The 16,396-nt window shown below is 33.6% G+C and overlaps 1 protein-coding gene across 2 annotated transcripts; it reads right to left on the bottom strand.

Moving 5' to 3' along the window:
• Nucleotides 1–8,290: 8,290 nt before the first annotated feature.
• LOC108208280 (phenylacetaldehyde synthase) lies at nucleotides 8,291–14,604 on the bottom strand. Of its 2 annotated transcripts, XM_017378801.2 has the most exons (13): nucleotides 14,456–14,604; nucleotides 14,176–14,296; nucleotides 13,369–13,441; nucleotides 13,014–13,244; nucleotides 12,486–12,649; nucleotides 12,038–12,178; nucleotides 11,656–11,715; nucleotides 10,795–10,959; nucleotides 10,261–10,317; nucleotides 9,455–9,519; nucleotides 8,913–9,036; nucleotides 8,700–8,840; nucleotides 8,291–8,619 (listed from the first exon to the last, which is right to left on the bottom strand). In XM_017378801.2, coding segments are annotated over exons 1-13 (1,494 nt in total). In that variant the 5' UTR covers nucleotides 14,458–14,604; the 3' UTR covers nucleotides 8,291–8,469. The 2 variants fall into 2 exon arrangements, with proteins under 2 accessions (XP_017234290.1, XP_063945531.1); XM_064089461.1 differs by lacking the exon at nucleotides 14,456–14,604 and having other exon boundaries at nucleotides 14,176–14,304.
• Between the last annotated feature and the right edge of the window lie 1,792 nt (nucleotides 14,605–16,396).

Below are 16,396 nucleotides of genomic sequence, written 5' to 3'. Positions count from 1 at the left end.
CTAATTTTACCGATGCGATTACAGAAGTATACTCGTGCATTATCGGCTCCATACTAGCACATTATACCTATGAATTTATGTATGAAAATTTATCATTTGAAATAATAATTATTAACAAATAGGGTGCATACTCATGTGACTTACCAAATAACTTTACAAAACTAATATAAAATGAACATTGAATTAATCTCAATTGGATTGGGATCTAATTATTCAGAACAACACGGTGTCATAGAAAGAAATAAATATTTTATACAGTTAATGACACTTACTGATGCGTTTTTCATTACCGATGCACTGTGAAAATAAGTATTGTAAACATAACAGTACTATTATTTTTCTTTTAAGCATAATATCATAAATTATATAACTGCGTATAAATCCAAATGACATATTAGATATTCGAGAGACAAGAAAAAAGAAACGAAAGAGAAACAACAACCGGTTTGCATGACTTGATGTGTTGTTGCAAATGAGCGGCAGTTGGCCAAATACTATAGCAATGTGAGCAGATATGAGTAGTCCTCGGAGTTAAGATTTTCTTGTGACACTTCTGATTGTGTTTCTCTGTTGTTGCTGTTTGAGTGGTGAAAACTTTATTTTAAACATAAGATCCTTTTCTTTCACCATCATGTAGTAATTTGTAAATGTACATAGATCTGAATGAACAACAATGAACACAGAATATGCGGTTACAATTATCTTATCGAAATTAAAAATTTATCGGATATTATTGTTGTGCTGCTAGGCCCAAATAACTATTTTACCTATAAAAAGACGGATGGAAATAATTTTTCATCACCAGTTTACTACAAAAACAAGTGTTGTGAATATAGCACTAGTATTTTGTTCATTTCATTATCTCTTGCGCATAAATTTATGTCATAAATTATATAAGTACATAAAAATTTAACTAACAAGTAGCCGTACATTTAATTACTTACAGAAATATTTTTATAAAACTAATGACACATTTGATATGTTCTTGCATATCAGTTAAGGTTGGCGAAACGCGTAACCAGTGTGAGCAGATGTGGGTAATCTTTTGAGTCAAAATATATTTTGGTAACAAATCTGATGTGTTTTTCATTACTGAATTATTGCGAATATAATTATTGTAAACATCCTTTATTATAATATATAGGTCTACCACACCATGCAGGAAATAGAAATTTTATAATGGCAATTCTAATGTGATGTTTTGTTATGAATGCCCTGTGAAAACAAGTATTGTGAACATAACAACAATATCTTTTCAAGTATTGTGAACATAACAACAATATCTTTTCATTTCACTATCTCTTGCGGCATAAATTGTATAACTACATACAAATTTAAATAATAAGTAGCTGTACATTTAATTACGTTGACTTCAATTCTCATCTAATTATTCTGAATCACATGTTTTATAGAAACTATAATTCTTTTTACACAGTTAATGACACATAGTGACTAGATATTTTTTGCATATCGTTTCAGTTTACAAAATACCTGATTAATGTGGACGGATATTGATAGTCTCCTAAGTCAAAAATTTTATGTCGCAGTTATGAATATGATTTGTCAAAGACAATTATTGTGAAAATAGCAGTAGTATTTTTTTCTTTTTATCTTCTGTTGCATACATTAATATCTTAAATTATAACTGCATATAATTCCAAATAAACTATTAGCAATACATTCAATTACGGTGATCTCATTTGAAAATTGGGATATGATTATCCTAAATTGTGATATAATTATTTTGTGATCTTTTATTATATCAGATGTGTTATATATATTTTATAAACTTATGTCTTATAGCCCGACTAGGTAATAATACTAGTTTCAATTTAATTAGTTTAAGTATGATAAAAAACAAATACCAAATAAATTTAATATCTTTTATTATTTATTAAAAGAAATAAATCTTAACATCTGTTTAGTTTAACTAATAAAAATTTATATCTAAAAATAATATATTAATTAAGGACGATGCTAAATAGTATATTTCATATTAAAACACACATTAAATAAATTTAATAATTTCCATCACCTTTTGCACAACTTTAAATCAATGCACCTTAACATTTTGTGATTGAATCATTCAAAATGTATTAGAAAAGATTGGAATATGGACAACACTAACTTTACTTAATAAAACTAATTATTAATAATACACCACGAATAATATAATAATAATAATAATTTTTTACAAGTCCCAAATATTTATAAATAGTTGGATTGTCTAGAAAGTTAATTCAAGATAGTGGTTTTACTTGTTACCTTTGAACTAGTTTAAATATTAAAAACACATCTAAAATAAATTAATATGGATGTTGGCTTCACTATTATAATTTTAAATAAAATGATCTTAAATACCGGTCATCAAAGCAATGGTCCTTAGCTGTAATCTTACGATCCAAAATGCTAGATCGTTTGGTGTTTATCATCCTTTTCTTCCAAAATGCTAGATCGTTTGGTGTTTATCATCCTTTTCTTCTTAATAGTACACGATCCAGTGTTTTAGAACCCCAGACGCTATTTTATGTAGTGCTTTGCTTCTAAAACACCAAATCATGTTGCATTTTGTAGGATTTTTCAAATCTAAACACAATACGGTTCAATATTATGTTCCAAAAATCATCACTTCAAATTATGAGGTGTTATTAAATGAAATTTGGGTCATTTCTCCAAATTTTAAATTTTAAACATTACATATGAGTTTCATGACATCTAGGCCATTTTTCCGGTTTTTGTAAATATCGCTAGTTTAACTGTTGAAACACATTCGAAACAAGGTACAGGATTCTCACAGACAAATTGAGAAAAAGGTTCGTGTGATGCACATTCAATAATGAAAATTAAGTTCTCAACCTGCATCTCAGTAGCTAAGAAAGAATTAGAAAAAGTTTTCAGTCTAAATATCGTGGAGGTATGGAATTAACATCCACAGGAAATAAGAACCTAGCCCTACACCATTTGTACTCATGACATGAACAAATTATGAACTTATTACTGAAAACAAATTCTGGTCTGAGTTGGCATGAAAAATTAATTACGGCAGGAAAAGTAAATTCAAGAAGCAATTCAAGGAACAAAGTCAAATAAAAGCAAACCTGAAAAGCTTGAAATTTTTTCTTCAATCCAGAATACTATGGTCTTTTTTATAAAGAATTGATTTTATTTTTGCAATGAGATATACACTAGTTTGTAGTTTGTATTCGGAAAATATCGCATATTTGGAAGGAATCTGTCAAGTTAAAATATTGAAGCCGCATCCGTACACACTTCAAATATTTTTTTTTAAGGAAAGCAGCATCTTTCATTACTCAGAAAACAAATCGTACATCATCGAATCCAACACTTGACGTGGAGGAGACATAAAATCCACATAGCAATTTAGCTCACAAGGAAAACGAGCCACTGTATGGGCCACCCTATTAGCTAACCTTCTAACATGATTAAGACTAAGACTACTCCGAGATGTTAAACGCAGACGACATTCATCAAAAATATGACCTAGCTCAAGCTGATATGGAATGCCTCTGTTAATAGCTTGCACCGCTGTGAGGGAGTCTGACTCAATACACACCTTACTATCCGTTCTGTCCATCACCCAGGATAAAGCCTCAAGAATACCTATTGCCTCAGCTTCCAACACCGAAGCCTTCATGTTGATTTTCATTACCCTGCCACCTTTGAAGTCACCAACATGATTTCGAAGAATCCAGCCAACTGAAAATGAAGATGAATCCTGAACTATAGATGCATCGACGTTAAGTTTCAAGCAGTCACCTTGAGGAGCCTTCCACCTCACCCTGACACCATTATTACAAGTTCTGGCCGAGGTTGTTGTCTGCTCACCGGCCCCATTAGCATGCCTCCACTCATTAATCTGATTAGTACCCCAGTCCATAGCAAAATGATGGGTGACAATTTTGTTCTCCCACACTTTCTTATTCCTGAAGAACCAAATGCTCCACAATATCGTAGCAATAGTACACATCCTCTCATGGCTCTCCATACTCAATCTGTCCAACAGCCAAACAGATGCATCCTCCACCTCCCACATATTGTAGGATAATCCCATTTTCTGCCAACATTGTGAGGCAAACTCACAATCAAAGAAAACGTGTAACAGATGCTCCACATCATTGTCACACATAGGGCAATGTAAAGGAATTGCATTACTTCTACGCTGAGGAACCGCCTGTACAGGGATATTGTTTCTGCGGAATCTCCAGAGGAAAAATTTTACTTTGGGAGGAATATTTAAATGCCACAGTTTCCGCCATCCTGTAGATTAAACATTATGATTCGACTGTATGTTCCTCTCCTGCCATTTATGATATCCAGACTTCACAGAATAGAACCCTTCCTTTGTGTGAACCCACGCAACTCTATCATTAGCTACATGTTGAGGAATTCTAACATTCAGAATAGCTTGCACATCTATCTCCTCAAAAGTCTTCCTGATCTTGCTCACATCCCACTTCTTTGTATTACGACTCCAATAAACTGGCAACCTTGGTACTTGAGTGCATGTTATACGTTCCTTGTTCCACCATAAAATTCTGCTTACTATTTAACCATGGATCTGTAAACACATTTATCTGTCTTCCATCTCCCACCACCCAGCGAAAGTCTTTTTTGAACTTTTCTTTTGCAGCCCATAATCCTGACCAAATAAAACTCGATCCACCTGTCCGCTGAGAATTTAATAAATCACCAGATGGATAATATCTTCCTTTGAACACACGAGCTACAAGAGAGTCTGGATTTTTCAGAAAGTTCCATATCTACTTCCCCAACATTGCAAGATTAAAACCATATAAATTTCTAAACCCCAAGCCTCCCCTCATTTTAGACAAACTCATCTTATCCCATGACAGCCACCTAATACTTTTAGAGTTTTCAGAATTTGATTTCCACCAAAAACCATTGAGTAGCCGTTCAATATCCTGACACAGAGACTTTGGGAGGAGAAAACATGACATAGTATAAGTGGGAATTGTCTGCGCAACATTCTTGTTTAGGACAGCTTTGCCTGCTCGTGAAAGAAGACGATTGTTTCATTGATTTAATTTCTTAAGGACCTTCTCCTTTACATAATTGAACACAGACTTCTTCGATCTTCCAATTAAAGAAGGCAATCCAAGGTACCTGCTCTTAGTAAGATCATTCCAAACACCTAGAATACCGGAAATTTCACTTTGCTTTTCCTGGTGCACATTAGAACTATAAAAGATACCTGATTTTTGAAAATTCACTGCCTAGCCTGAGTTGTTCTCATATGTATTCAGAATATCTTTAATTCTTTGCGCTTCATCAGTACTAGCACGAAAGAAAAAAAACTGTCATCTGCAAAAAGCAGATGCGTAATTGTTGGAGCAGATTGGCTAATGCTAATCTTACAGCCCTGAAGACCTCCATTTCTCTCTGCCCTCTTCAAAGCACTAGACAAACCTTCCACACATAGCAAAAAGAGATATGGCGATAGGGGATCGCCCTGTCTTAAACCGCGCTTTGGAGTTACTGGACCCAATTGAACCCCGTTGAAACAGACTTTATAATGAACAGTAGTAACACACAGCAAGATCCATTTTATCCAACCCTCACAAAAACCCATTTGGATCATTCTTTTCCTCAAATAGCTCCAATCAACACGATCATAAGCTTTGCTAATGTCCAGCTTAAGAGCCACTACTCCATCATTACCACTTTGTTTCCTTTTCATATAATGGAGAGCCTCAAAAGCAACTAAAACATTATCAGAAATATTACTACCTGGGACAAAAGCAGATTGATTTTCAGAAATAAGTCCTGGAAGAATAATCTTCAATCTATTCGCCAAACATTTAGCAATAATCTTATACAACACATTACATAGAGCTATTGGTCTCAAGTCTCTCATATACTCAGCATTATCCTTCTTAGGAATAAGAACAATGTTCGACTCATTTAAATCTGCACAGAACGTACCTTGACTCAGCTAGTCCTTACAACAGAGAAACACTTCCTTTCCCAACGTCGGCCAAAAATTTTGAAAGAACGCCGGGTTTAACCCGTCCGGGCCTGATGCTTTATCGGGGTGCATCTGTTTAACAGCCTTTGTAAATTCCTCAAAGGTGATATCCGCCATTAAAGCCCGATTTTGATCCTCTGTAACTGAAGTCTCGTCCCTCTCAAAATTATCAGTGCCGATATTCTCCTGGCCAGCAAAAATCTTGTTGAAATAATTGATACCACTTCATGCATTCCTTCCTTATCTGTGATAAGATCCCCCTCATCAGAACGCAAGTGATCAATGAAATTTGATTTCTTTCTAGCCGAGGCATATGCATGAAAAAATTTAGTGTTCGAATCCCCCTCCGTTATGCTTCCAAGTTCCAATATACTTCCTCATTTAACAGGAGAACATTAAGCTTGTCCCTCTCCAGAAAGTACCGCTTGACACCATCTTCATCAACTTTATCCACCAGCACATTTAAAACCTCTTTTTGTTTACAGATTTTCTCCCTGAATTTGTGAAAGAAATTCCTCCCCCATTTGGCCATGAATGAGGAAATAGAAATAAGCTTAGGAAGCAAACTACTTCTTGGCAGACTCTCCCAATGCTCCTTTACTTCATTATGAAACTCGGGCTCACGAAGCCACGTATTCTCAAATTTAAATCTAAATTGCTTTTTTGTTACTTGCACATTACATAAGTCCAGAACAATAGGCTCATGATCTGAACAGATAGTATGGTGCACAGTCAGCTTACACAGAGGAAAAAGATGCCACCAGTCATCATTAGCAAAAGCACGATCAAGACGTTCTCTAACCCAATTGCTCGTACCTTTACCTTTCTCCCATGTAAATTTTCCCCCCGTCAGCGGAACTTCAACAAGGTTTGTATCTTCAATAGCCAGACTGAAGCCATTCATAAGATATTGAGGATGATCACACTTCCCATCTTTGTCAGTTGCATAAAGCATGTCATTAAAATCCCCTATGATACACCAGGGAATTTGAGACCTGCCTGCAAGATATCTAATGAAATCCCACGCTTCTCTTCTCCTACTTCTTTCAGGAAAGCCATAATAACAAGTAAGCTGCCAATCAGGCATAGAGTTCTTTAACATGATAACATCTATGTGATTCTGAGAATGGTTGTCCACCCTGCAGGACACAGTTGGCTTCCACATAATAGCCAGACCCCCGCTCTACCAATGCAGTCAACAGCAAAATAACTAGCAAATCCCAGATTCAAACTGAGCTCTTTTATTGTATTATTCAAAACAAAAGTTTCAGACAAATATAAAAAATCAGGCTTACGATCCTTAACCAGATCGCTCAACACACGAACTGCTCGAGAATTTCCCAATCCCCGGCAGTTCTAACTTAAGTGATTCATTGTGGCCGGCTAGCTTGCCGAGCAAGCGTAGCCAAAACATATGAGGGAAATGAAGTACAATCCATTTCAGAAAGTACAGCATGTGTTTGAAAACTCACCAGTAGGATTAGATACTTGGGCCTGCAACTCTCCTCTACGTCTTTTCCTTTCTAAAATAGTAAGCCCATCTAATTCTTCCTCACCCGGCCCATTACAGATATTAAGCCACTTACTAATCTATACTATATTATAATAAGTGGTATAATTTGTAGTCGTACAAATTTTTGATTTGGTAATGTTCTTTTGATTTAGTACTCTCTGGTCTGGTAATGTTCTTTTAAATTAGTACTCTCTGTATATAACTAGAAGTCAACGGCGTATGAAGGTCTATTACTCTTCTTTTATTGAACAATTTCAAATACTAAAAACACTCATCATGTGTTACAAGACAAAATTTTTATCATTATCCTCTTAAATATAATTTATAATTAGTTGAAAAAAAATGAAACTACTGTTAATAACATATATTAATACTAAAAATACTTATAAATAGATTTTGCAATTCATTAATACTAAAATATTAAGATAATTTTATAATTTAAATTATAAATAATAAATTATGAATTATATACGCGCCCGTGCTTCGCACGGGTTAAACTCTAGTATATAATAAAAGGTTAAAAGGGACATTAAGCCATTTTAGTAACGTGTACAAAATATTAAAATTATTTGGTGTGCGTTCTTGCTAGTCAAACTAGCTGGTATCATCTCCCATTAGCTTTTTTATTTTTCTATAGTTTTTAGACGAACCAATTATACAGATAAAAAAACAATAAAAAATAATGACTTTAATTCGTGGAAACTAATCGAAATGCTAGTCCTAGTAGTAAAGCTAGTAAATCTGTCATCTATAGAGAAAGACATGGAAGATTATGGATATACAAATTTTATTTGATGCTGACAATTTATAAGAAGATGCAATTGCTCATTTATTTATACTTGTTTCCATTTTCAGTAAGTTTCTTCTCAGGTATCAAGAATGTTATGGAAACTGGAAATTCAGCTTCCACATTAATCGGTGACGGTGTAGATAATGAGACAAGCTTCATCTAGTTCAAAGGCCTTGTGTGATTCATCTTAAGAGATTTTAGCAAAACAGTGGCAACTTCTTGGAAAATCTTCCATGCTTCAATTATATGGCTCTCTTCAGTTAATGGAGCTCCTATTGCAAATCGAACTACATATCTTCCTGAAAGAGCCTGCATACAAGTTTTTGTATCAATATAGCGTTGTATTCGAATTCTCATCCCTTGAATCCTTATTGTACAAGAAAGCATACCGTATGAGAAACAAAGGCTTTTCCGGTGGCATTCACTGCATCCAATAGGTCACGGTTCAGTTGGTTAGAACAATCCTCATCTTTATGTGAGGGAGGCAGAAGACGAAAACAAACTAGTGCAAACTTCCGAGGGGCAACGACCTGCAAAACTAAATGTCTTAGCACGTTCTAGGTAAGGACTTACTAGTATAGTCATTTACAAGCTTGATTAACCTCGAATCTTGGATCTTCAGTGACAAAACTTTCAAATGTTGCAGCTAGCTGAATGTGGTTTCTGATGTAAGATTGAAGGTTTTCCAGGCCATATAGTCTTAGTACCATCCACAATTTCAGCGACCTAAAACAGGATCATTCCAAAACTCACAACTAATGATTTTCTCATTCTAATATAAATTATTTACAAAGTAAAACTGTAAAAGTTGTTTTATCATGAAATGTGAATTTTCTGCACATCCATGGAATCACAAATAGAATGATCAACCAAGACTATCTTTTATGACTTGCAATTGCAAGAACACAACGATATTGTTCAGAACCTTTCTGCCATTCATATGGTAAAGCCGCAGGTCCTGGCCTTATAATTTATCCAAGGTCAAGAATTGTGTTACCTTTGTTTTAGAGACTTTTTTGCCTATCGATTTCAGTTGCATTTTGCATGCTTACTAAAATTGCATTGCTTGAAGTAACCATCATTTAGTGGTATGTATTATGTAAGGATATAATTTAATGGTATTTTAAACAGGAGGGGTGCCAACCTGAATCGTCGTCCAAGAGGAATTTGCCAATCTTTGTAATCCACAACCAGGTTTTCTTGTGAAGCCTGACATGTCATTAATATTAGTACACTGTAAATATTCAAGAAGCCACTAATCTCACAGTGATCATCATATACTAAAGCTAATGAAAGGATCAGAAAAATGAATTGTTTTTTTTTTTTTGCAAAAATATAGAGAAATAAAAGGAAAAAAAAATTAAAAATAAAGGTCTAGAGTAGACCGTAGCACCTATCACTATCGTCTTGGGGGCCTTTCTGTTCAGTCTTTGCGAATATGAACTAAGGACGGGTCCTATCTGTACCACTACAGCCCCATGTATGGCAGATAACATGATACTAAAATACCATAAATTGCTTATATAACTGATCATGGATGATTTATTATCACATATTTAGTCAGCTAGTTGCTTTTTGATAATAATACTTCCTTTATAAAGTCTATTGGACCCAAAACTCAACAATTTTGCACGACTTGATTCAGCTAAGAAGTACTCGGCAATAATGACATATAATAAGTTACAAGTAGATTCTTAAATCTTAAACAATGATAATATTAACATATCCATGATATATCAAGGACTGACGTCAAAAAGCATAACCATACTATCAGTATACTAAAGAAATTTCTAAACTCTATTTCAATCATTGTGTAGCACGAGCCAAATGAAAGCTACTTAAAAATTAAACCACTGACATTATAGCATGACTGAGCAGTATCTAAAATTCTCCTTACGATATTGCTTGAATATCGACAGCAATTACAATCAGTTCCATAAATTTACTTACTTTGTTCTTAAGAAACTCGGGATTCGTTGACAATGAATGAATCAGCGCACTGCGATCCTGTTGACAAAAATATACCCATGACCAAAATATATGAATTCCAAAAGTACAGGAAAGATGGGAAATGAATTACTACATTCTGTATAACAAATTAATTTGCCAGTTGGCAGTTTCAATACACCTGAATACCATATTAGGTCTTTCAAGTGAATGACAAGAAAAGTGAATGATACTTTACAGCCAAATCAAAAGTGAATGATACTTTACAGCCGGATTTGATATAGTAGAATATGATGGATTGCTACAAAAATATAAAGCACCGTGGGGCGTGGACGACCATATAAAATAACAATTAGCTAGTGAAATACCACAAAGGAAAAAAAATTAGCTACTGAAATACCACAAAGAAAACGATTGCTCCGTGACAGAAAGATAATGGAATAAATCTGTATTGGCATGAAACACGGATAACATGTAACACTGACTATGCCAAAACGTGATTATTAATAAAAAAATAATTAAAAAAATATAACACACCTTAACCCACAAGGCTGAACAGTCAAAGTTTGTTAAAAACCATTTATGTGCATTCATGTTAAACGAGTCAGCTTCTTCAACTCCATCAATGTAATGACGAAACTCTGGACACACGCAAGCACTTCCAGCATATGCAGCATCCACATGCAACCATATTCCTTTCATCTGTGAAAGGTCATACACCAAACAAATTTACATCACCTTTATGTTGCAGGAGCCAACTGGATTCACAATTTTTTTTTGTAAGCATTTGTACTATCAAAAATTCAAAAGGTTCTATGAATACTGGCTGATTATTTTTTGGAGTAATGTATTTGAAACCAAAATCTTACAGCTTGGGTTCCAAGGAGTACACAGACCAGAGTTGATATATCACATATTGCAGCTTTGTTTTGTTAGACCAATGTTTCATGATCTTACTTAGGCCATGTAGCTTTTTGCACGGATCTTACCTCTTACAGGAACTAACAAAAACTTGGAATACTGGTTCACAAAGATATGGATATGCAACGTGTGCCCTATTGCATGTTGTTATTTAAATCAAAAAGAATGAATCATTGTTGATCTCATGTCAAAAGGAGCTGGACAATAATAATGGTAAGCAAATTACTCTAATTGTTAATTCATTATCTAACATCGATTGTTTTTCCAGAGTACTAAAATTATAATGATGATTTGGTCATTAACATCTTAAATGACCAACTATAGGATCATCATTTTTTTCCTGTAGTTCAGCAATGCATGAGAAAATTATGGAAAAAAAGTACAACGAAGTCCAAAAATAGGCATCCAAGTATTTTATCTTCAGTAATTTTAGGACTATCTTACTTTTCTTTTTGATAATTTAAACAAATTTGTCACCTTGGTAATTTTTCCTAGTTCAAGCAAAGGATCCACAGCTGTTGATGAAGTAGTACCAACCTGCATGTGAGCATGTATGCAAAACTTCTTTAGTACAACATAATGCTTAAATTTTGTATGGAAACTGTTTAATTTTAAATAAAGACAGAAGACTGTGACTTTCAATTATTTTTAGCTGAAGAAAGTATAGAACCAAATGTACTCATGAGTCATGACCACAATTTCCGGTCATTCGAAGTTGATAGAGCATGAATATTAGAGTTCTATAAATAATACATCTGAACGCTGTCATGTCTTAAACAACTCGGTTGCTTTGCTGAAACTATCATCTTGGACACTGGAAACGGATTCCTTCTATTGTAAATATACATTTGTTTCTTACCGTGGCACATAATAACAAGGGAATCAACCCAGAGGCAACATCAGTTGAGATAGCTTGTTCAAATGTTTCAGGTGAGAGGGAATAATCATTGCATGACTCGGTTTTTAGCACCCGACAGTTCCCAGGATGTATTCCCGCTATCTGCCACACGAGAAAAAATTGTTAACTACAGCTTGATGAAATTTTGCATAGTTCAAACATATAACTAAGCAGCAGTACTGATAAACCAATTTAAGCAAATGTGAATCCCAGAAAAATAATAGCAGAATGCCAGAATATCTAAACTATACATGTTGATTGCAGAACCATCATTGCACTTATATATGTCTCATATTGTTTAAAAAAGTAAAATGACACTAAATTTATTAAAATCCCTAGTGTGGCATCAAAGCATATTGTTCAAAAACTGAAGAGACCGCATACGGCACTGTCAAATGTGTATATGTACCTGACAGGCCTTCTGTAAAGCAGAATGAGTTTGATCTGAACAATACACCACAAGCTTTCCAAGGGCATCTTTTCCAGTTATTCTTAAAACTTTGTCACGGGCAGCCAGAAGTACAACTAGAACAGCTTCACTAGCAGTGCCTTGTATTACTCCACCACCCTGTCCTGCTTGGGAAATGGCCAGACATGATGAAATATTGCATACAGTCTGATCTGATTAAATTTCCATTAAACGAAGAAAAGATTCGGGATGCATAGATTAATATGATATTACCCATCCTCTAAGTCAAGTATTAGCAAGTACAATTGATAATTAGTTGTCTAGGTACCAATTCTTAACATATAGCTCCGTAATGGTATAACATAATACCAATATCTCTATCTGTAGCACTTAAATCCACATCATAAATTCTAATTATAGTAAATTATGCTAATAATCTTACCTGTAATATAACCTCTAGTACCTGAAGAATATATGACTTTTTCAAATTAAAAAATTATATGAAATTTAAAAGAAAGAAATATTTGCCTGTGGAGAGGAAATGGTCTGGAAGCTTGAGTAGTTTGGCAAGCCAATCTAGAACAATCATTTCAAGTTCTGTGGCCGCGGGAGAGGTTATCCAACTAAACCCCACCATATTAATACCAGCACTCAACATCTCTCCAAGAAAACCCGCCACACTGCTATTAGATGGGAAATAAGCAAAATAGTTTGGGCTTTGCCAGTGGGTAACCCCTGGTAATATTTTTGCCTGAATATCTGCAACGAAAAAAACAAATAATATGGCACATGAATTTGATTTTTTGATAGAAATAATAACTTCCTTGTAAGTTCTTATGCACATCTGGTCAATATATACTAGCTAATAGTTGAGAAACATCACCATCAAGAATATTTTGCAAAGATTCAGGCTGATCAGGTGCAGAATGAGGAAGTAGGTCACGCAAGTACCCAGGCTGCATAGCATCATCATCACTATTATTCAAAATTGGACAGAGAGTATGCACATATAGGTAACATTCATGAAATTTAATAGTCCTCTAACCGCATGACTATTTTGGCCACTAGAATCACTATATATGTCACTATGTTAAATTCTGAAAAATTATTTACAGAAAACTTAATGGAATCCTAATCAGAAGATGATGTGTGAGCCACGTGGATCACAAAAAATTAACTAGAACCGAAGATTACAAAGAAATATAAAAAGATTGTAGCAAACAAATCATCTATTTATTAACTTTTTCAAGATTTAGTGGAGTGATATATAGTAATTATAGTGGCTTAAATGAGTCCCATGGAGATTGCTTGATAATTTTTTGATGATAATAGTGGGCAATTTGATATAATAGTAATACCCCTTTATCTAGTTGCAACCGAATGAAGTTTATATACATGCACTATTGATTATTGAATAAAGAGCAACGCTAGGGACCCAAATTTGTTCCCAAATGCCAAGTACCGTGATTTAATTCGTGCTATTGGCGTGTATACACGGGGACCCTCCTTAATTTCAAGATACATATCCAATCAAATTTTGCCAATTAAGTATTGAAGAACAATTGCGGGAACTATTTTGGGATACCTAGCATTTCTAAAAGGCTATAAATCATAACTGCATGAAAAATACTACAAAAGCTTGATATATACAACACATATAAATTTAGAGAACACTAGAAGAGCAGCATACCTCAACTTGGCTAAGCACAGGGAAAGTTTCAATATTTTTGTAGTAATCAGCAATGAAATCTACCATCTTATGTGCATTCTCTCTCAGCTGTTCAGCATCCATAGGTTTCAAAACACCATCCCTGCCCATTTCAAGAAACCAAATAATCAAACACCTTCCAATACACACACATTAATTCACTTCAAGATTGCATTTTTATCAAATACACACACATCAATTCACTTCAAGATTGCATTTTTATCAAATTTAGAAATGTGGGTCATGATAAAAAGTGACTTACATCTTCAAACTGGGGTTTTTCTTGAACAAGAAAGTACTAAAAGCCCAGAGTGAAAGAATTTAAAGAGAAAGTTATGATTTTTTTTTTGTTAAAAAGCAGCAAGAGAGACAAAACTTAGTGGCAGAGGCAGGAGATATGCTGATGTGGGCATATAATAGTTTGCAGGTATTGGATATATGTGGACTGGCTTGTTGGCGCACTGGACAGTGTGATAGCCACAATTTAGTTTTTGGTATTAATTTAGTCACGACACAAACTGGGAGAAAAAATAATTGAGAAGATAGTTTTCGAAGGCGTTGGATAACAAATTCGATTAACGAGATTGATATTGCAAATATTTGTGTGATATTCGGATTAATTAATTTGAAATATGGAATAGAAGTCCGGTCTTATACGGAGGTTAATCACTTTTTACAATTTTTTATATTTGTTTGCATAAGTTCAATCAAGTTGTTAGAAAAATATTTCGAATGAATTTTAATTTATATTTCAATTTTCTCCTCACTCGAAATTCTTTTTCTTTTAAAGAAAACAAGAGGATCATGAGTCACCTCCATCATGTTTAAAATCAATTTATCTAAAATTTTAAACTGTTAGAGGAACATTCAAAAGAATTTTATATTATATTTTAACAACAAGAATAAACAAATGCGATCATATACACAGTTATTTATGATTAAGATGCGAGTAAATTTTTTATTTCCTATTACGATTTTATTTAGGTTCACATTAATATTATCAGATTGATATATATTTTTAAGAGAGGAGAGACGCTCCTAAATTCCTAAAAAATTTCTAAGAATCTATTGAAGCACTAATTCTAAACTTATTCTCTAAATTCAGAGGTCAGAACTTGTTTCAAATAATACTAAAATTGTTATTAATGATTAAATAACTAGTTAAGAAACCGCGCGTTGCGGCGGCCTATAAAAATTATATTAATAATTCAATATTAATATTTGTAGAATGCAATAATTTTATGGCTGTCAATAAAAAATATATTAATGATTCATAATTAATATTTGTAGGATAAAATAAATTTTATATTATAAAATCTTGATGTAATACAAATAATAATATATAAATTTGTAAACTTGGACTATAATTCATGGTGGAAAAATGAAAATAAATTTTTATACATAATTAACAATTTAAAGCACGACAAATCTTAATTTTATTTGTGTTTTTTTTGAAAAGTAATCATGTTCTTACATTGTCACCTTCCTCCAATGTTTTTGAATTGATTGTGCACAAAAACATATAACTTAAATCCACGATATAGCGATTTATAACTACCCTCGCTTCTAACAGCTTTTATTTTTTAATACTGTATAAACAGCCGTTACTTAAAAGTTGCTTGAACGGAGCAAACAGATAATGCATAAATAATATTTTCCTCTATACAAAGTAAATCCTATAAAAAATTAATAACAACAAACATGTCCGATTAACAAAACAAATATTATAAAAGAATAACCAACAAAAATACATCACTAATAGTTAATTTATTGATATCATCCATCAATATCATGTGAAGATTATATTCTTCTCCCATGTTTAGATTTGTCGACTCCCACATAGCGGTCTATAACTACCTTTGCTTGAAACAACCTTTATTTTTTTTTAATACCGTATAAACAACATCATTTATCGTTGCAGAAGAACTATCACCAGAGAGAGGTAGGGTTGTGGTATTGAGAGAGAGGAGGTTGTGCTTAGATGATTCAAAACTCGACAACTTAGAGGGGTATTTATAGGTGCAGAGAGACTTTTGTGCTACTCTTTCTCATAATTAAATAATCTGAAACAAAATCAGATTAAAATTTTCAAGCTACTATATTCCATAAATAATCGGAAACAAAATCAGATTCCGAAACTCCACGTACACGCCCCTCGCTTCGCTTCTCCTTTATACATAAACAAAATCAGATTAAAACATTC

This window comes from Daucus carota, chromosome 1 (assembly GCF_001625215.2).
Source record: "Daucus carota subsp. sativus chromosome 1, DH1 v3.0, whole genome shotgun sequence".
Classification (NCBI taxonomy): domain Eukaryota; kingdom Viridiplantae; phylum Streptophyta; class Magnoliopsida; order Apiales; family Apiaceae; genus Daucus; species Daucus carota.
Note: the sequence above shows the minus strand (reverse complement) of the source record. Positions and strands in the feature narration are given on the sequence as shown.

Excerpts from the sequence above, each read along its gene's own strand:
- LOC108208280 (XM_064089461.1), bottom strand. The coding sequence starts at position 14,304 with ATGGGCAGGGATGGTGTTTTGAAACCTATGGATGCTGAACAGCTGAGA. Across the intron at positions 13,442-14,175 it reads CTGTGCTTAGCCAAGTTGAG|CCTGGGTACTTGCGTGACCT; the intron begins GTATGCTGCTCT and ends GATGCTATGCAG. Across the intron at positions 12,179-12,485 it reads CTTTACAGAAGGCCTGTCAG|ATAGCGGGAATACATCCTGG; the intron begins GTACATATACAC and ends CTCGTGTGGCAG.